At 40.3% G+C, this 22,448-nt stretch overlaps 1 protein-coding gene across 1 annotated transcript; it reads right to left on the reverse strand.

The window, feature by feature from the left end:
• Positions 1 to 8,312: 8,312 nt before the first annotated feature.
• On the reverse strand, positions 8,313 to 20,594 carry LOC128366424 (basic helix-loop-helix transcription factor scleraxis-like). Its single transcript, XM_053327133.1, has 3 exons — positions 20,206 to 20,594; positions 19,715 to 19,931; positions 8,313 to 8,458 (listed from the first exon to the last, which is right to left on the reverse strand). Exons 1-3 carry the CDS (start codon positions 20,592 to 20,594, stop codon positions 8,420 to 8,422), a joined length of 645 nt encoding a protein of 214 aa, XP_053183108.1. The 3' UTR covers positions 8,313 to 8,419.
• Between the last annotated feature and the right edge of the window lie 1,854 nt (positions 20,595 to 22,448).

Consider the following 22,448-nt stretch of genomic DNA (forward strand, 5'->3'; position numbering starts at 1 on the left):
GCAATGTTATACTTTGTTTTTATTAAAGGGGGTGATTGACAGCTTGGAGGGAATTTTCCAGCATTAAACCAGGGGTCTTATTGGAGAGGACAGAGCAGAGAGCACAGGGACCTGGCGAAGCAAAGCAACGCTCTGGCAAGCTGCTACTGACTGAAGGCTTGGCTTCTCCTCTAATAGTCTCTTTCTTAGCATCTCCTTTCTCTCGGCCTATAGTTGAGGAGTGGATTATTACAGTCTGTACCTGCTCCTCCTCCTCCTTGCCACACCCAACCTCGTCTTCTCTGCTCTCCTCTTCTGTCTTTGACAAAAGTTATCTTTTTTCTTAATCTGGCCTTCATATGCAAGCATAAAACAGTATTGCAAATGGGATCCAAGGCTAGTTCACTCATTCACTTTTGTATCCCTCTCCTCCTTTTACAACTTCCTTTTCTATTTGATTTCTTGTCTTCTGCCTAATAACTGTGTCTAGGGTGCTGAGAGTTTTCACTCTGGGGAGGTTAGCACGTGTTCGTAGTTGGATCTCTACACGCCTGCTTAGAGGCTAATAAAACCTAAAGTGCCTCCTGATTCACACAGCTTGTAAAAGGATGAAACACTTGCAGCTCTGTGTGAGTGCAGGCCTATATACGTGAGTGAGAGCACCATTGGCACCTTAGGGTGTGTCTCGACCTCTATCTATCTCAATATCCATCTACCACCAGAGATCAAGTAGAAAAGCCTGTGTAGGTCACCCAATGTTTCTTACGAATGACAACTTAATGCAGAATGGAGGAAGAATCTCAGGATCACCAGTTACCAAATATTCTGTTTTCTTTTGGTTTCTAAGATTTCACACATCTCCGCTGATTGTCAGCTGGCGGTCATTGAGTCTGTACTTGGTTAAAATCTGGCTCTGTTTTCCATCCCAAACAGCTCAGAGCTGTTATGTCAAATGTAAATCTCTTTAGCACAGTGTAATATTCCCATTTATGTAAGATATGAATTCTTTTTTTCCCTTCAACATTCAAAAAGCCTACTTTCTACTTGACATTATTGTTAATGTTTGAAAAATACCATTGATCAAGATTTGAGTGTGTGGATCAGATTACTGTTGTACAGCTGTACCTGTGCTGGCTCTGGTTTGGCTCAGGATAAGAACTGGTGCCCTTTGGTTCTCCATTACACTGCTGAACATATGAGACCCTGTCCAGATTGCACATGTGAAACTACAGCAACGGCACAGCAGCCAGTTAAAACATCATTAAGAAAATTAACATTTAAGCAATTTATCATTATTATGTAAATCATTAATATCATAAAGTAATTTGTGCTTATTTCAGTCCATTTCCTGTTTCTTCGGTCTCTATCCACCAATTTGCTCATGCTACTATTCTCTTCTTTCGCTTACTCTCCACTCTAGGTGTGTTTGTTACAGTAATATTAGACTGTGTATTAAAAGGATATTTACGTTATTATGTTTCTGTACATCAAACATATTTCCAGAAAGCGGCAATTCAAAGCATAGCATAGATTCGCATATCAAAAGCACCGTTCTGGTAATGGCAACTTGAGCCATCAATGCTCTGCTCACTATTTATTTCTCCTAAACAGATGTACAAGGAAACCTGAAAACTATACTGATATAAGATGATGCTGTTGCAATTTCAACAACATTTCACAAGGTTAAACACCAACAGCCACGGTCGGAGTCTGGTTTGTGCTCATTGTTAAGACCACAACATGAGCTAACATGCTCACAATGAAAATGCTAAAATTATGACATTAAGAAGATTTCTTGATTTAACATTTTAAAAAATATGAAAAAACATTACATATTAACAAACGACAGTACTGGGGTGGATATGGCTCAATTGTCCACTAATCAGAAGGTCAGTGGTTTGATGCCAGCTCCTCCAGTCTGCATGTAGAAGTGTCTTTGAGCGAGTTGCTGAACCCCACATTGCTCCTGAAGGGTGTGCCATTGGTGTGTGAGTGTGTGTGTGAATGAACATTAAAAACTCCTTCTGATGAGCAGGTTGACACCAGCTTCTGCCATCAGTGTATGAATGTGCGTGTGAATGGGCGACTGTCAGCATGTAATGTAAAATGCTTTGCATGGTCAGAAGACAAGAATGGCATTACATAAATACAGTCAATTTAGTATTAATATTTAGACTTGATGGTGGTGCAAGTCCGTTAGTCAGCAAACTTTGAGGTAAATATGTATGACATTTCATGGCAAACCAACAAAAAAATGTCAGCAGCAGTGGCTGAACTCACTCTCTATTTATTATATATTTCCCCTCAAAAAATCCTCAATGGAACAATAAAACTATTGTCCATAGCTGTCCCTACTTTCTTTTAACAGTCCCACAATGCAATGCATCAAATTTTATAGAAACGCAAATCACTGCTGTCGACTCTACAGCTGTTGATTTGTAAGTGACCAAAATGATTATTTACTGGTCATTATTGAGTGAAGTATTGGGTGAGTAATGAATTAGTGATTAAGTGATCAACACACTACAAATGCTGTACATATCACATAATAATCTGTTCAACAAGAATTGATTGACTGAACTATAGTTTGACCATATTCAATCCTACTGCATTGCTTTCATTTTAAAAGGTTTCTGAGCTGAAATGATTAGGCCTACTCAATGTATTGATTAGCCAACTGACGACTGTTGGGATCATTTATCAATAATTTCAGTAATTTTTCAAGTAAAAATGGCAACAACAAAAAAACAACAAAAAAAGCCAAACAAACCGGTTCAAGCTTTTCAAATATGACTGTGAAATAATCATTATTGTTAAATTAATCAATTAATTTAAAGTTTACAGGTAACATGACACTTGTCGTCCTTTGAATATTTGTAGTTGTAGTCTCTTTGTTCATAAGGGTATTTTCCAGACAGACATTCATACTGAGTCTAGACAGTCACTGCAAGCTAACAGTGAGAATTTTTATTAAAGAAAAGTGGGGAAATCCAGAGGAATAACAACAGAGGAGCACAATGGGGAAACAATCACTGGCATGAGAGAGAATGTTGTTACCTGGCCAGATAACTCATCCTGTAACCACAAGCTTCAATGTAAGAAGAGAAACGACCAACCTCTTTAAATTCAGCAAGTAATTAGGAGATAAAATATTCTGCAAGGCCCACAACTGTTCAGATGATGAGAAATTCTGGAGAGCCACAAAGTCATTTCTCCTCATGATTTTGTCATGTAACAGTACCTCTAGTGCAGCCCAACCCACTGCTCTGCTGTCAATTTGGCCTTTTTAAGTGTCACATAAAGTCCTAGAGGCTTCGATGGTGGTGTCCTCATCAGGAGGAAATGTCTTTTTAACAACCAATTAAAGGTGATCCTGGCTGCAAGCTAACAAGAGGAATGTTCGCACAGAGGAGCTGTCAGAGAGAGAGGGGCATAGGGAAAGATTCATCGAGGGTGAGAGAAGAGAGAGATAGAGAGAGAGGGGAGGTAGGAAGAAAGCAGGAGAGGTCGATGGAGAGCTGAACGAGGTAGAGTCCAGGATTTGGCACTTTCACAGGTGTGCACAACAGGGGGTTTGAGGAGGAAGGAGTTTGTGTTCATGCATGTATGTGTGTGTGTGTGTGTGTGTGTGTGTGTGTGTGTGTGTGTGTGTCAAAGTGTGTGCATGAGTGTGTGGAGCTGCCAAACTGGCCACCTGTCTTTCCCTCGTTGTAGTTTTAGTGTTTCCTTTCATCCGGCCCTCAGCAGCACAGCTCCCACTTGGAGCAGTTAGCCTCCTGCCGTGTGTGACTGTGTGTGCGTGCGTGTGTGTGTGAGTGTGTGTGTTTGCGTAGCTCAGATCCCAGTTGGGTTAGAAAGACTAATGTTCCTAAAGGTGCATTTCCCTCTTTCCTCCACTTTTTTATATCTTTGTTCTTTATGTTTTATTGAGACAGTTCGAGTGGAGGCAGGAAGTTGGCCAACAGGCCTACAGAGCAGGAGAGGACACCAGAGGAAACTTCTGCTCCAATGTCAACAGGAGGTCATGCTTCAGGAAAAGCACTGCTACCTATCCATCTTTAATTAATAGACTTATTCAGCTGGGTACCATCTGAGCGCAAAAACTTGGATGACTTGGAAAAAAACAGGAAGTGCTTCTGTCTCCTCCACTGATTCTCATGTTATGACAGTTGAAAAATGTAGAAATAACTCGGACGTTCTTTTGAGAGTAAGTCCGTGGGCCTGTCTGGCCCCATTCATTTAAAATCTGCGTTGCTAAAAGATTTGAGGATTACAAGTTTCCTACTCATCACACTCAACAACTACTCAGTCAGTATATAGGGGGGTCAAGTGAGGAACAAAAATTTTAAATACAAGCCATTTTATTCAAGTGTCCAACAATTTCATAATCTACTGTATGTGGCAACGAACAGCCGAAAAGCAGGCAAGCAAAGAATAAACACATGCTGAACCAAAATATAGTGCAGCTTTGGAAGTGTATTAGAAACAGAAAAGGAAAAAGTATTTGATCAAATAACACTCTTAATTTTAAGGTTTTTAATTAATCAATTTGTGGGAACCACCTCAAAACTGCTAGTGTGCTGTTAACACTGACAGAGCTGGTCATCTTTCTGAACACATTGGTGATAATACAACTATAATAATAAAATGACTTATTTTAAAGGTGTCCTTAAATGTGGTTTTCAAAATCTGATGAATTATGTATTGCATGAATTTGTCAAAACTAAATATAAGAAAGAACATATGATTGATTAACAAGCTTTATTTTAGTCATTTTCTAAGGACAGTTGTATTCTATACTTCTTCACTGTTTACCTGTGAGACATGTTAGCTAGATTGAAAGGTAGCCCACTGTCACCTTCTGCTGTCTCCATCAGTTATCCCAAGCAGGTTGTAATGTTATCAATATAAAGAGTTGAATGAAGTTCAACATTAGCATAATATTGAGAACAAATTTGTGCACAAAGCTTTGTATTACAAATGTGTGTGTCTGCCTCAGTTTCATCCATTAGCCTTTCTTATGGCAGTTTCTACAGAATCACGGCTAGAGTAAAGGTGGGTCAGAGAGAACATAAGATCTTATTATTGGGATTTAATCAGAAAAGAAGTTTGCGTTGCGTTTTCAAAAATGGTTTAATTTATCTAAATTGTTTTCACGCTGCTTCCTGCTCAACTCCCACCCCTCTGCTACCGCCTAGACTCTGTAAATACTCGGATAAAAGCTGCAGCACGTCTTTGACTTGATATTTTATGACTTCAGCTATCAGCAGCCATATGCCAGATTTCCATGGGGGCATCTTCGTCAGAGACCATTATATTGATAATAAGAGCCAGCCGATCGTCCAACCTCCGGTTCACCTAGGTCCAAAACCGCCCACTTAAATACGGCAGTCTGCTCCTCAGCTGATCTGTTTTCATCAATGTAAAATACAGAGATCATTAGACAGCTAAGCTATATCACAGATCCCTCTGCTTAGTGTGTGTGTGTGTGTGTGTGTGTGTGTGTGTGTGTGTGTACGCGCATGTGAGTGTGTGACTACACGAGCATGCATATGTTCATCTATTTTGTGCATATGTAAGTTCATTGGCGCATGAGTGTGTAAATGGTCATCTGTGAGTGTGCTAAATTGTGTGTGTGTAGGCGTAGGGGGAACCTGATCTGGTCTGTGTGGGAGGAACCAGTTCCTTTTTCCCCCCTCTCTGCTGCTCAGACAGACGGCCTGCTAGAGAGATCAGACTCTCAGACTAACTGGACCAGAAGTCATTAGGACACACTAGACACACAGCGCTTTTTCAAAGCTATTGCTTCCTTTTAAAAAACCCTCCACAGTAAGATTATCTACGTCTCATCGGCTCATAATAGAACTGAGATCTTTTAAACAAGGCACACTGCGCTTTTCAAACCTTTGTCTCAGGAACCCGCGAGCAGCAGGGACCACTTACACTGAAACGGTGTCTTGAGATTTAGTCTTTTGTTTCCCTGTGTTAAAGCACTGGCACTTGAGTTTAAAAGGCATTTCAAGCATAATGTGCCAGAACTGCATTGTGTCTTTGGTACTGTATAAGTGATTCTCCAGGAAGGATTTTGCAACTATCTTTATGTTCTTTTTGCTGGACTTCCGAAGCAAAGCTATCAAAATATACATTTTGTCCATTGTATTCTAATTCCAAATTCCAATCTTCACCTTTTCCCACTTCATCACCTTGATGAGCTATTTCATTAAAAAAGTTTCCTCTAGATGACATTACAATGAGGACAAGTCAGACTCATTAACAAACCGCAGGTGTTGGGGAGCTGTTTATAGTTTTAGGGTGTTTGTGAAATTACACACATTTTAAATCAGCTTTGTTTTTTTAGTGCCCCTTCCACTAAAAAATGTGTTTTGGCAGTGCAATCAGGTGACGTTTGAATTTTTGTTGGTTGCTTTTCTTCACCAGGCACTTTGTCATATTCTAGGAAAAAGCTCCATAGTCGTCACCTCAGTTACAGAAACAGCTTATTAGCATTGTTAAAAAATAATTTGGAAACACTAAACTGGTGCAGTGCAGGAATTAGCCTCCATTACTGTAAAGCAATGGCTAGTTTACATTTCACTTAATGGGGGAAAATAGCTTGAGGAATACTGCTTGTGTGGTTTAAAAATGCTGAACTAGAACATTGAAGAGTGGGTATACACTGCATGAATAGATTCCTAATGCTCTAAAGCATTTATACTGATAAAAGTCATCACCACATGATGCAACATTTCCAGCTAACTGCACTGGCTTTGAAGACAGTATCACAGCTCATGGTGTGGGAGAATGGTGTGGAAGTACTTGGGAAGGAAGGTTTAAAGAGAAGAAATCTGTATGTTTACAGTAAAAAAGTAGCGGCGACATTCCACATCAGTAATGTCCTGATCATTTTCCATAAAGGCAGTGGACAGTGGAGAGAAACGGCATACAGGGATATTCAAAGAAAAGGACAGAGGGAGCGATGGAAATAAAGTGGCAGCAGATAGATAGATAGATAGATAGGTAGATAGGTAGATAGATAGATAGATAGGTAGATAGATAGATAGATAGATAGATAGATAGATAGATAGATAGATAGATGAAAGCGAGGTAAGGAGAGGGTAAGTAGTGCGTGGCTAAACACGCTGGAAAGCCATCACCAACCAGACGCTGGCCAGTGGCACTCCAGGGAAAACAGAGGAAGAGCAGAGGAGGAGAGAAGAGAGAAAGAGCATGTGGAAAGGTAAAGAAGAGGACAGCGAGGGGACACAGGCAGATGTCCAAGTAGCCATACCTGCAGATTCAATTCTGCATCCCCCCTAACCCTCCCTTCTCTTCTCTTCGCCTTTCCTCTGCTCCTCAAACCTCTCTTGTCCGCCTCATCTTCTAACCCGCTCTGTCACACTCTGGGAGTGTGTGTGTGTGTATGTGTGAGCAATGGTGAAAGAAAGCCAAAAGTAAAACTAGAAATTAAACTGATGTGAGCAACAGCTGCAGCCACTGTGGAAGCTTCACTTAATGCCCGATGCTCTGTTGCGTCTTTGGTGAAGGGATTTATTTGACACTCTCATAATTGTCTGTCCTCTAGCCGCCTGAATGAGCAAAAGTATGACAAAAAAACGCCATTTGGTATTACTGTAAAATATCTGTATGGCGCAGGAGAGATTCACAGTGGAAACTTTTATAATGTTTATTGGGTGGAACTGGGGAGAATTACGACAAGGTTGAGAGTACAATATGTTCAAAATACAACCAACATATGAATGAAATTTACTTCCAGATATACATAAAATTTATTGGTCATCTTGAGTTATTTTCCAGCATGAGGCACTTTCAAAATGATTAGTTGAAATATCAATAACACATAAGTTCCAACGTTTTTTGTCTGAAACCATCACAAAGAATGCCATAAACTGTGTGAATAGCCAATGTTTTGCATCTTGTCAAGAATGTGATATGCCTGTTAAATAACATATTTTCATTATATAATGTTATGTCACATAAATATACATTTATATTACAGTTTACACATTAATAACACACAGCTTTTGATGAATACAAATTTGTCTTTCATAGGTTTTTGTGTTTTTCGATTATGTGCCATAAGCTCTTTAGACTCTGAATAAACCATTGTTGAGTCTTGGAACAATACAGTAAAAAGCCCCTTATAAGTGTTGGTATAAAGGTTCTTCATGGTCTTGATAAGCATGAGAAAGCCCCTTAAAAGTACCCTTAAAAAGTTCCTGTAAAGCACTGTAAAAAGTCTACACAAAGAATTGCTTTTTAAAGTTTATTTTAAAAGTCCTGGAAGTGCTGAAGAAGTCCATCAAAAGTCTCTGAAACGCATCACAAGTCTGATAAGTCTTCAAGCTGCAGTATTTAAAAAAAAACTGCCAGCGATGTTGAAGTGACGAGCATTTTCTCCATGTGGTGTGTATCTGCGTTGTTAGCTTCTGATGGCTGTCTTCCTGTCTCTGTCTTTATTCTGCAAAAGAGAAGAAACAACATCTCACATCATTAAGAGCAACAATGACATCTTCATAATACACTCAAGATTCACTTACAGGCTTTTTCCACTTTCACCTTTGTGTCATAATACTCTACTTATTTGCTGGAGCAGGACAACTGGATTATGTTTTTATTTTTATAAAAAATAAAACTTTGTTAATTAATGTATTTGCAAAATTATGCTGGCAACATATTGGATTTGTTTTCCTACAGTATCCAGTCTTGCAATACAACACTCATAGTATGGTATGAGGAAGTCTTTTATTTTCATGTTTAGGAAACTCAAAGCATTAAGTTAATGTTAGGGAAAGGTTTTGGCATTACAACAATGTTGTCTTTACCTGGATTTAATCAAAACAATTTTTCCCTGACCAAATGTGAACCTTGATCTTTAGTATAAAATCACTGCTCTCTTTCTACGCCCATGATACAGCCACCACCTCAAATGACTCCTGTGCTGTACATGAGCGTGTCAGCCCTTCCTGCACTAGAAAAGACTATCCGTAACCGTAAACAATCCAAAACCAAAAAACAATGTTCTTCTGTCATTAATGTGATTTTGAAAAGCAGTGACCAAACCTGCATCTAACCGGACGAAAGTTACATTTTCAGGTATGTTTACGTGCTGTTTAATGTTCTACAGCCAAAGAGCTAATAAGACATCTGGCCTAACTGCTAAACAACGTATGCAGTGCAGTTTTCGTTCGTTCAACAAGCTTGGGTGCAGGACAAGTGTGGTCATGTTTGTACGTTAGATAAGAAGGAGACTTTAGCAGGAAAGCTAATGTAGGATGTTGTTGATCTGTGGCTCTTGTGTTGCATAGCGGGATGCTATCTGGCTCAGTGTGACCATCTGCTCTACCTATGACAGAACACAGCATTACTTTCCATACATTTCTCCCTTTTGGTTCCTTTCTTCTTCTTCTATTTTTAATCAAAGGTAAACACAAGACAAGTGATTTATCTAGCAGTAGTGTATGCTGTCGTAAACTAAAAAGATAATTTAATTTCAGTTGGACTTTAATGGAACTTGCACAGGAGACCAAGTACAGAACTTTGCTCACAAAAACGGTCATATGTGGGAGGAGGACTGCAGTCACTAGCTCAATAAATATATGTGGTTTTATATAAACGTCGGTTCTGAAGTTGAAAACAGTGAATGAACCTTGACTTCATGCAGTTAAGTCATACAAACACAGTCTGTACAGTAGATTATATGCACTGGTAGCAGAGATCGCTGATAATTATATTATAGTCTGGACACTGAGCTGATCTATGACAGCAGTGCATGATATGCTTCTCATTTATCTGTGGTATCAGAACAGAGAAGCCTTGATTTCCTGGCTGGTGAGGAGAGTTTCTCTATCTGGCCAGGAAAATAACATCACATTTTCCCCCCTCACCTAACCTCTGCTTAGCTACCATGAGCTCTTCAAGCAACAGTCATCTGTTATCGAACAGCCCACTGAATGATATGCAACGTATGTCATCCCTGCTGATTACTTTTCTGAGCTAATGCTTTCATACTGTTTTCGTACTCATAGTTTACAAAGGATCTAAGGCTGTCATAACCTCATTTGTAGTTTTCTTTCATGGACAAATAAGTCAAAAAAACAACAATCTTTTCATAAATGAACACAGGCAAACTTCATTTCATATGCAGTAGAAATACACACATAGCTAGCTCAAAAGTGTCACTTTAAGTTAGTTTTTCTTCCACCAGTGTTCCTCTGCACTCCTGTCCTCTCGTGACTTTTCTCTTCCCCTCTCATATCGTCTCAACTAACCCTCCCGGCCGCCCCCCTTTGCCTTCCTCTCATCAGCCCAACACCTGTTACACATTTCCTCTCAGACCGTGCATAAGGTGTAGGTGTTTGGAAAAATCTGTATGACTGACATCAACAAAGGTGGGTAGGTGTTTGGAAGGGTATCAGGCGGTAATGAGAGAATGAGATCATAGGATTTGGACAGGAATCGGTCCTCCCACTGATTGAGGTGAGTGTGAGGAGACACAGGAACTATTATTGTCAATTCTTCCTCCAGCTGGATTGAGAGTCCAGGATCATTATTGGATTTCCTTTATCTAAACACGAACCATTACCATTGTCTCGTTGGCTACGTGTGCACACGCTATCATTTTTTCTATTATGTACGCAAAGAACTCTTTTAGCTATCTTTAAATATGCTGCATTTCTTTCGGTGCCATTTAGGTGTATTGCCTTTTTATTTCCAGGTATATTTATGTATGTGATCATATACTGAGATGTTTTAAGCAGTTACAATAACAGAAATATCTACACGATTGGTAAGAAATTATACAGCAAGAAATCTAACAAGGAATCTGCAATCATTCACTGTTATATATCACAATATGAAGTATAGTTCACCGAGTGTCTTTACCACTTTGAAGTTGTTTGCTGTATGAATGTCTAGTGAGAGTTCTTATAACCTACTGTATGTAACAGACCTGTCTCTTAAAAGTCACATCAATGAACTAATTACATGTTCTAAAGAGTGTTCTTGGATTTCTTGGCACCTTTTGTCTTTATTGGACAGTTACTAACCTGACACAGCGAATGGTTTGTTACATCTGAGAAGCCATCCTTGGAAACTCAAAGGACAGGTACTTTCAAAAACTACTCCAGCAGTAGACTGGATTAACTATCTGTCTGTCACTGTGTATCTTACCTTGTGAGGCCGCAGGAGTCATGAGATCATGAGATCACAAGATCATGCAAGAATCTCATGCCGATTGGTCCAAACCATTGTTGGTTCTCGTGATCTCATGATGTCGTGATCTCACAAGGTAAGATAGTAACTGGTAACAGGAAACAAGGGGAGTGAGACATGGGTATTACATGCAAGAAAAATCCCATGCTAGAGTCAAACCAGTGACCAAACCAGACCATTCAGCAACCTGACTACTCCCTGAAGTTGTTTAAACATCACAACAAGGTATGTAGATAAATGTTAATTAAGTACATAAAATATGTTTCATGCTTCAACAATCGTCTTTGCTTTTTCACTGACTTTAACCAAAGTGCTTTGTTGCCTAAAAGTGACAATATGCAGGACTTAAGAGTGCAAACAGCATTGTCAGTTCAAGGTCTGCGCTTTGTACACTCATCTGTCCACCCTGCCTACTCCAGCCAGGAAATCCCTCCAAATGACTCCAAATTGACAAACAAATTAGTGACACATGGAACGGAATGTCTAGGAGACAGGGTTACATATAACAGACTCAAATTATCCCACAGTTCAACCATCACGCATGATAGACAACTATGATATATATGATAGACAAGAAAAAAGTCAATTTTGGCTACCAAATGAGAACAATAATCAGTAGTGTCCAGTCCAAGATTCCCTTGTGAGTAGTGAATGAGTAAATAATTTCAAATACAGCCAGAGACACATTTGGCCTCACTATACTATTGCTCCCATTACTGTTACTGTGCTCTTTACTAACACATACTTTATCGTATGAGTTATGAAACCAACAGCTGGATGACACAATATAGCTGTGTTTATTATAATGCTTTTTTTTTTTTTTTTTAAATTTGGGTATCTATCAGTAAAAATTAAAGTCATTTAGGCAGGTTTGAGAAACTGGGTACATGAGTAAAACTGGGCATGACAATTCGATGATTTACCAAATTACATCAAATTACCATGAAATCACCAGGAATCGTCCCACAGCGTGCTCTGAGTGCTGAGCGATAGTATTAAAAAAAAGGCACAGCTGTAGATGATGAAGGCGGTTCAGCTGGAGTGTAACTGGTTCAGTCAAAACAGGAGGAGGGGGGCGTTAGGGCTGGCCTGGTAGTCAAAACAATCTCCTGAAGACTAATAGAGCATGGTCGGATGACATCTCTGCTCTCTCTCTCTCTTTCTTTCTCCCTCCAAACACACCCACACACACACACACACACAGACATACCACCGGCTTCCCAGGGGGGTGATTTGTCCGACACTAATACGATTACCTGATGATGTTTACTTTAGATACGATATGATGATATTACCACACTGGACCAATATTATTGTTTTATCAAGGTGAAAGAAGCCTGTTTCAACCTTAATGTGAGGGTAGTAAACACTCTCTTTACGGCATCTTATCAACTTTACAAATTCAAACTTTAATATCGTTTTTCCGAAACTCAATCCGGGCCGTTCCTTTACCTATAACTGGATTTTCCATGCACTCGCTCTCTCTTTTCCTGCGTTAAGCCATTCTGTCAAATACAAACATCTAATTTAGTTTCTGGCTGCATGAGGAGAGGAATGACTGGTTGGAAAAAATAATTCCACTTGGGCACTGGCCGACAATCGTATAAGGAGATTGGTATTCAAGCATGAAATGAAAACTGGTAATATCCCTTTAGTTTATCGAGTGAAAATATGTGAATAAGCATCAATGTCTCGAGTGCCTAATAGAAGCTGTAATTACCCTCATAAATGATCAGCGATGACACTGCAGAAAAGTATAGGCATACATTCAAACGGTGCAATAAATAACACATCAGAGTTATCCAGACATTTAAATTAAGCTAACTAGCACACCAAATAAGCCGCAGTCTGCGATTATGTGGCTTGGATACATCAGACATGTACTTCATGCTCACTGTGGTTTGCTAATAAGCATCCTGATGGCTTCTGAAAAACACTTGATTTATCTTAGATTGCCTAATCAGATGTAATTCGCACCAGCCGGCCACACATGCATTTAATTATTCCCACAGTTTAATAATCTGTTATAATGACTCCCTGACTTCATTTTCATCGGCCTCAGATGACTTAATTGTGCTACTTTATGCACTAAACAGCACTTTATCATCGTTGCTAAGATATGCACCTTGCATCAGCCAATATGCCATTAGCTACAATGAATATTGTTTTAAGAAACTGCACAATTTGAAACTGCTCAGGTTTGCTTTTCTGTGTTGTAGATCCCTTTTAGATTTGCTCTGTGCCTGGCTCAGTTGTCTGTATTTTTGTTTTAATTTGCTCAGCGAGCAGCCCTCTCCCCGAAGACGAAATGACAACAGAATGATAGTTTTACTAATAGATTTTGTTAGTTATCTGACCCGACTTCTTCTGTTGGTGTTAAATTAGGGTTTAACTGCTTCCATCTGGGCTGAAAATATACAGACAGGCCCACGCATGACGGCAATCCAGGCTAACACACACACACACCAAACGTGGGCGAGAATATATGTGAAAATTAAATCCAGTATATTAGCCACCTTCGATGCACCTCATTAGCATAGCTGGAAATTAGAAACAAACCGGTGAAGCTTTCACTCATGGGGCACAAAACATTAACTCCACGTCAATAGCAGCATCAGTAAATGAGGGTAATTTAGTTTTCATCTATGACCTTGAAACGTCTACTCCATGCACACAAGTGACGTAATGCTTTTTTCCACTGAAAACAGACTAATAACGAAATGACTGTAAAAACCACAGTCATTAGTGTGCTCCTGCACATGTCCTATCCATGCATTTAAGCTCTCATAGGTACATGGTTCATTTGATCTCTATAAAGAGGCAAAGTGTAGTTTCAGCACAGTCAAAAAACCAACTGTCCAAACTGGAGGATAAATAGCTGAGTTGATTATCCCGCCAAGTCTCTGGCTATTTCTCGCTCTCTCTTTCTCTCCTCTCTCTCTCTCTGTTTCCACAACTTCCTGCACACCATTAGTTTAGAAAGTGTTGAAAGCAGAGTCGTGATCCAGGGCTCCTTAACTGAGTAATCATATATGGTTTCTTTTGGGTGTCTTGAAAGAAGCAATGATCCGCGTCTGGCTGAAAAGACTAGAAAAACCAGAATGACACGATTTCGATAAAAGTCTCTGAGTGTGGTGCTGTATACGAGCGTGTGTGGGTCCATGGTCATGCATGTATTCCAGCGCGTGCTCGTATGTGTGTATATCTGTCATATGTGTGGGTGTGAGTGTGTGTAAGAAGGGAGGGCGTTTCACTGAGAGCGGTTTCCAGGCTTCTTTAAGATCACCATCAAAGCTCAACGTCAATGTGTTTCTAATAGCAGCAGCTGAATTAAACACCGGCTTTACAGGCCTCAGCAGAGGATAAATCATTTACAGAACAATTAGCTCATTTGTTGCTCCGCTCCACACTGCCAATGACTTCCAGACACAGAGAGCCAGCCAGTGTGTCTGTGTGTCTGTGTGTGTGTGTGTGTGACTGTATACATACATAGTTATATACAAAATTTCACTAACTGTGTTACTCACATCCATCTTATACACATCTCTTTCTCTCATATCCACACAAAATGAGTCTCTTTCACTCTTTCACATTGATTCACTCTCTCACACACACGCATGCACGCACGCACACACACACACACACACACACACACACACACACACGTACAAGTAGAGATAAGTCACTCCAATTGCACATTGCAGTTTTAGTGCCACTGTCTTTCCATACGCCCTGCTTTCCAGCCACCCACAGAAATCATCAGGAATAAAATTTTTCCTGCAGTCCAGATGTAAATTAGAGCTGTTTGTATAATTAGGAACACTATACATAATTTGTTATGTTTGCTGTTTCACTCAATTCACACATTTCTTTTTCATTTCTAGAAAATCCAAATAAATACGATTCCTTTAAGTCAGAATTAAATCAGGGTTGTGCCTTTAAATGCTTGTTAACTAAATTTAACCATCTCAAAGGAACAAAAGTCTATTTACAGCAACCGCACTATAAGTATAATAGTAGTTAGATTTTTGCCAGAGTTTTATTTGGTTTCCAAACATATAAATTCTCTTTCAATTCATCAAATGAGCTTCTTTAACTTTTAAATATTGGAAAATGTTTGGCATGAAAGCCCTGTCATATCCAGATTATAAGGAAACATTTCAGCATGACGCTGTTATTGGCAGATGAATTGACATTTCTGTTTATGTTTGCCATTGAATTGAATTGACCCTCTCTTTGCTTCAGGCCAAAAGGAATAAGCCAAAGTTGCGGAGGAAGCTGTAAAAATGCTCCAAGTGTTTAGCCGTCGGATGAAAAAGTACATAGATGAGCACATTTGAGCAAGCTTTCTGTTTTTGTTTTGTATTAGAGAATTATTGAAAATACATCAAATATGGGTCCATGAGTAATATTAATATGGCCAGTTGCAGTTGTTTGTGGCCAGTGTTGCAGTCTGATGTCACCAAACCACTACATCAGATGCACAATTTGTACTACACATTTCAAGGACATTAAAGGTGACTCCTAGCAGAGAAAGGCTGTACATAATAAAGCTGTGATAATTTAAAAAGCCATGATTGTTCAGTGCTGCAGCTGTAGGTTGAGTTCAGGCACCTGACAGTTGCACTGATCAGCAGAGGCAGAGAGGCCTAGCACAGGATATCTGCATCAATCAACCAGACAGCGAAGGGATTTAAGCAAGCCTCAGCACACCTCAATCCTCGATCCTCAGCCCTGTACATCTCATTTACAGATGTAGCCATCATTTTTTAAAACTACATGTATCAAAGGCACCAGCATATGAGGGCTGCGCTCCATGTTTGTCCATACCAGATTGCCGGTGCTCCATAGCAGACTTTTTTTTTTAAAAAGTCAAAAATGTATATGATAAATGTGGATGCTCAAGGCTTGGCTTCTGATAAGATACAGTATGTGGCTCTACCTGATGATGGGAAAGCAAGCTAGCAGCAGTACAGCAGAATAGATTTTTTGTAAGACAGCCTTATTGAATTTCAGCAAAGTAGATATTAAACAGGTCTCTGTACGTAAAAAAAATCTAATATTACTCCAAGCTTACACTGAGAGTTCAAAGGTGACATTTTACCTTCAATATCTGAAAAAAACATCCCACTATAACAAGAAAATAGGACTTCACCATACATCCTTTACCCATATGAAAGACCTCTCCGAATCATGACGACAGTATAATGAAATCACATTACTAATTCCTCTGAATATGTAAAAGTTTCGCACTCAGAGCAGTAGTCATCACTAACAAGACTGTTTGTTTTGAAATAGTTATACTATATGCACACATAATAAGAGGAAATGAGCGTATACTTTTCTCACTTTCACCCTCTCCCACATTGGAAATAGCATAATCGAAGTGGCTGGTCTAACCAGACTTGACAGCTGTGATGAACCTCAATGGCCATAAAAACATACAAAGAGAGTACTCAGGACACAAAGTCTCATTTTACCTTCACAATCGTTTCCTCTCTGTAATCACCAGCACTGATTCTGCCCTTTAGCCCACTTAAACTCACTGTATAGCCACTTTTCCAGAGAAAGTGAAAGGGTCTCGGATTCTGCCAATCATAGTTAACCGTTTAAACACCAGGTGAACCTGGGCTTCCCTTATTTTTCTGCTTAAATATCTTTCAAAGTAATAATATGTGTTTTATTTGGCAGTTGTACATTCAATATGTTCACAGGGGGGATATATGTTTATTATAAAATGTGTCCTTCATTAATGGAATAAAATGAGGAACAAACCAACAATGAATTGATTCTGCATGTCTGTGTAGCAAAAGCGTGATATATCTTATTCCTCTGTGTCATGGAGTTCCATTATTGTCCAAAAATGATTAAAAACTCATAAATGAGCCACACCACTGCACTGGGTGGCACGTTCCTCCATTTCCATAAACATGGGCACTATAGTTTATTTTAAATAAATCCCATATCCACCATCCTGCTGCTGTAAATACTCAGAAGGGCTCCAAATGTGTATTCATCCACCACAGAAAATAGTGCCCAAATTCACTATTTACTCCCGTTTGAGTAACCATGGCTAAAACCTACAGTACTCAGCTGTTTTGGGAAACTACTGAGCTTTATTTTTCTTAATCAAACTGTAGCTGTATTTGTGCTCGTCATTTTAAAGATTTACATCCTCAGCTGAGTTGATTTTCGGCTCCTTTTTTATTTAAATTTTTTACAGTTGTTAATTCATCTAATCTCATATCTTTTCTTGTCGTCTTAGCTCATTTGTCATTAGTGTCAGGAGATAATGTCTTTCATCTGCGCTCAACTCTGCAGTGCACTAAATGAAATCAGTAAATGCACGTTAACAATAAATCATAAAGAACAGAAAAACGGTGAATTGTTATTGAGCTAATAGAAAACAGCTTCATGTGACTTAGTCAAAGTCTCCACGTTTGAGGCTCTTGACACGAGAAAGTTTCACAATTGTTTTTTGCCCAGCGTGCATTTACAGGTCAGTCATGCATCCTGCAGCATAGGTTGACAGCAGCAGATAGTATTACACAGCTCCTACTGACAGCTCTGACCTCCACCAGGCTGATCGATATGTAGACACATAGAGCTGAGGGAGGGGCGGGGGAGCAGTGGAAGCTTGGGGGAAGAGTTGAAGAGGAAAAAGTGAAACTGGGTGAGAGGTAGTTAAATGAGGCAGAGAATAAGAGCAAGGACCAAAGAGAGGACAGAAGCAGAAAGAAAAGGAGACAGAGGAAAGCTGTAGAGAGAACGAGACAGGTTTCAGGCTAGTTATCTCGCAGCCGAGGGTGTCTGGGTTTAGACACCAAGGACGTCTAGGCTTTCACGCACAGAGGTACAGAGGGGAGGCAGGAGGGAGGAGGGGGAGGCACTCACACACTGCTGAGACTCAGGTTATCCCCTAGCTAAAGGGTCTCTGGGTTTAGACACTGAGGAGGGTATTAGCTTTCACACACTGCTGGGGTAACGGGGGAGTCTGCCAGATGTCAGCTCCTTACCCATAAATCCTGCTAAATGGGCAGCAGCTAGGTTAGAGGGGGAAAGTTGAGTGGACGTCACCTCTCTATCATCTTCTCCACAGACTGGCGGTATCCGCAGAAGAGGAGCCGGAGTCGTATAAATTTGATGAGAGAAATTCTTCATTGGCTGTTATTCCTCATCAGACTGACGACTTTCTTATGCTGAGAGTGTTCTCGATTACATCTATTTCCTGCGCTAAATCAATCAAACCTGAGTTGAACCTCGCACTAGATGAAGTTCTCCTTTTCTTTATCTCTATTAAGGAGTTGACTGACAGTGCAGCAGTGAAGGAAGTGTGTAAAAACAGTCAAAATGGCAACAAAAAATGCTATCTCTGTCACTGAAATGAAGAATCAGACAGTTTGTGGCTTTCATCATTAAAGAATGATAGAATAGTTTTTTGCTGTTTTAGTCAACGGACTTTGTTTCTGTATTTTAAAGCTACGGATAAACTTATGAGTAAGTAAAATAATAAAGTGGTTTTGGAAAGGGTCCTTGATACATATAATATGTGGTCAAAGTGCACATATAACATTGTCAGTGGAATAAAGCTACTAATCTTTGTATCTCAGGTCAGTTCTTCAGGAGTTATGATTAAAACCTCATACTCAGGCTGACGTCAATGCATTCTTGAAATTATACACATGGTTTTGGATGGATTTCATGGGCTCCCGGTCATAAATCTCACCCACTGTATAAATACCCTTGTAAACTTTAAATTCATATATTTAAAAAAAGAAAAGAAAGAAATGCCAAAGTTTAGGTTAAGACAGTTTTTACACAACGGTCATGCACATTTTGACGTTGTCACAGTAAAAAAGATTTCACGCTGTTTGACCTTTCACATTTGAGTTTGTGCACCACCTCTCTACCGAGCTCTCTCTTAGGTCCGCTGACCGAAAAACAAACACTTCTATTCACTGTAATGTCCGGCGAGTTGCAGAAATCACCTCAAACTTTCAAGACACCTGCTCGAGTAAAACTAACCCCCAACAGTACAATAACACACAGTCCTTCACCCCAAAAGAGGACTTTAAAGAGTTTCTGCTTTTAATGTCCCTCAGGGCCAATCAGGTTTACAGGCACAGTCACTGATCTCAGGTCAGCTTTAAACATCAAACTGACCCTAAACCACCACACAGTTTCCAGAAAGAAGCCTTTCCGCTACGATTAACTTGTCTTTGACTTGCTTTGGTTCATTTATTTTTCCTTTAATTCTGGGAAAGAAACAGTTTAAGTGGTCTGTTTATAGCATTTGAAAATTACATTAAGAAATGTATTGGTTATAAATGTTGTTGTTTTGCATATTTCCCTGCATTTAATGTGGTATTAAATAAAATGCTGATTATACTATTTATTAGAAGGCTCACTATTTGCATTATTTTTTTTTTTTATTTGACCTTTTTTTCCACCGATGTCTCTCATTTATTTATTGCTTGTTGGATTATTATTTTTGTACGCTCACCATTTTCCTCTGGTTGCTGAGGCAGAAAGTACAGATGTGCTTGGGCTGAGGTGATTGGTCAGATCCTCGGGGAGGGGAGGAGTTAACGTGGAAGAACGGTGGTGAGGGGGTGTGGCAGGGCTGTCCGTCATGAAGCCCCTCGCCCAGGAGCAAGACGTTCCCCAGATGACTGATGTAGCTGCTGGCCAGACGTAGTGTCTCAATCTTTGACAGCTTCCTAAACATGGAATAAGAGTGAGATTTATTGTATTAATAAAAAAAAAATATCAGAATTTGATTAAATTGATCATGCATTGGCACAACATTGTAGCATTAGTAATATATTCAAAATGTCATTTTTAAATATGGATCTAACACTTCCTGGACACCGACTCAAAGACATATAGAAAGATACTGAGAGACTACTTTTTCTTTAATTAGTTACTTAAATTCATTTTCAGTATTGTTTTAGTTATTTTTTGCATCAGATACAGTTTTACTTTGCTTTGTACCTGTCTGCAGGCTCAGTGGGGATGAGCGTGCGCAGCGCTGTGAATGCTGTATTGACAGAATTGGTGCGATCTCTCTCACGAGCATTGGCTGCGGTCCTCTGGCGGACTTCACCAGTGCCAGATGAGCCCGAGGGGCCGATCCTCCCCATAATGTCCCCTATACCTCCGCAACCGCCCACTCCAAGCCCGCACAGCTTCCTCTTCCTGTTCACCTTGATGTGAAAGGCAGATGGGGATGAGGAGGACAGGCGGAAGTTGGAGGAGTTGGTACGGTCCTCTGAGCCTGAACCCTCACTCCCGTTCTCCTCATCATCTTCAGAGAGGAGGGCAATGTCGCCGTACAAGAAGCGGCCTGCGGGAGGTGCCGTGCGCAGCATGGCGAATGTCATCTTCACCGTAGCAACGGTTTGACAGCTACAGGTCAATCTTGGGGAAACTTTCCTGATTGGCTTGCAAGTTTGTTGTTGGAAGCTGCTTAAATAAGTTGATGGTGCTGCCTAAAGATGTCAACCACCAATTGTTTTTTGACCCCCAAGTTTTCTTTTTTTTGTAAAACTTGTTAAGCCAGGTGAGTCATACGTTGAGTGAGGCTTGGTTTATAACCTCCCTTCACTAACAGTAAAGTATCGGCTGGTTGATCCAAAATCAGCAGATAAGAGCGACTTGATCGCAGAGCTGCTGTGTCACAGGTGGCTGCAGGTCCCAGGTTCCTCTTGTCTTTCTCTCTTACTTCATTCACAAAAACACTTCACATCCCCAAAGTTCCTCTGTGAGTTAATCCTTTGGAAGAGAGCAAAATTATAATGGCATGTTGAAGTCAAATGTGGAAGTCAAAGTTTGTCCTCTTTTTCTTCACTTCTCTAAACCACTGTGTTGGTCCTTTGTTTCTATATTTATGTGTTTCGATCCCAATGGCAAAAACGACTTCCAGGCTGTGGCAGCAGTTTGACTCTCTCTCTACTGGTCTCTCTCTGTCCTCCTCTCTCTCTGCCTCTTTGCTACACGTGTGCCTGCTGTCTGAGTGTTTCCGTCTGCCTCTGGGTTTATAGCCGGTGGGAGGGCCAAAAGACTCTTCTGCTCCTCCCTCTGAGCGGTGAGGGTCCCTCGTCTGCTGTCTAGAAGCAGGCCACAGAGACCGGAGGCAAGAGGCAAACCATCACTGGGAGTTTGTTTTGGCTGCACACTGGTGGGTTTCAGGGGAAATCCACCCTAAAACAGAACTTGCATCATCCTGATTTGTTTGGTGGGCTTGGTGACCTTAGAGGCCATAGATCGCTCTGTAAAATACACTTCTATCAGTATGAATATTGTATGCATATAATTCACTTTCTTGGAAGGTTTCTACAAAAGGAAATGAAGCAGTGTTGTCATCTGACAGGAATAATATGTCCATGATCTTGGACGGAACAATGCCTTAATTCTAAATCTGTCTCTGTTTTGGGTTTTGTTGCTGCAAAAAAGACGCCAAAACTTTGTGCACTCCACCTTACTTAATTATTTTTGGAAGCCAGTTGTTCACATAACAATGAACTTGATTAAATCATCTAACATAATTTAATGTCATATTCTTCTAAAATTCTGTGTTTCAAAACATAGATCAATTGTGCAGACATATTAGCAGACGTCTCCTCCAATTGTCCAGTTTTCCATACTGAGTAACTTTTCCTCTCTGCAGATTAATCTGTCGGAGCAGGCTACCAGCAAGAGGTACGACTGGGACTTGGCTTTGCAAAAACGAATGTTTTGTTCAACCATTTTCTTGACAGCAAGAAGCTGAGAAGCTTGAGTGGTGAAGCAAGAGTTTGCCTTTCTCCCTGTGTCTTTTCCTCCCTCACACCCCCCCCCCCCCCCCCTTCTGTGCTGTGTTTGTCCCTGGACAGCAGGCTTGGAGGCGGGCAGCCGCAACGCTGGAAGCTGACGGTTCGGTCTGGGCTTGTGGCTGAAGCCGGGAACTGGGTTTATTCAGCCATGGCTGAAGCCTTTTATGTGTAAAAGCTGTGACGCTGGAGGGCCTGCAAGTAGTTTAGCCTCAAGGGATCGAGATTTTTGGGTGGAGTGTTTTGGTGATGAAGGGGAGGCTCAGGGGTTTGTAGGAGGGGAGCTGCTACTTTACTCACTTACACTCCCTTTAACAATCTGTCTTCCTCTGAAAGAGAACACAAAATGAGATCAGACAGCAAAGGGAGCAAAGACAGAGGAGGCAAGAAAGACACGAGTGGGAGGAGACCAATAAAAGACAGAAC

Source organism: Scomber japonicus, chromosome 10 (assembly GCF_027409825.1).
Source record: "Scomber japonicus isolate fScoJap1 chromosome 10, fScoJap1.pri, whole genome shotgun sequence".
Lineage (NCBI taxonomy): Eukaryota > Metazoa > Chordata > Actinopteri > Scombriformes > Scombridae > Scomber > Scomber japonicus.

Bases quoted from the DNA above. Each gene is read 5' to 3' on its own strand.
- LOC128366424 (XM_053327133.1), bottom strand. From the start codon at position 20,594: ATGACATTCGCCATGCTGCGCACGGCACCTCCCGCAGGCCGCTTCTTG. The intron at 19,932-20,205 runs GTACAAAGCAAA...TTCCATGTTTAG, and splicing joins CCCACTGAGCCTGCAGACAG to GAAGCTGTCAAAGATTGAGA. The intron at 8,459-19,714 runs GTGAGCGTACAA...TCTCTTTTGCAG, and splicing joins TCAGCAACCAGAGGAAAATG to AATAAAGACAGAGACAGGAA.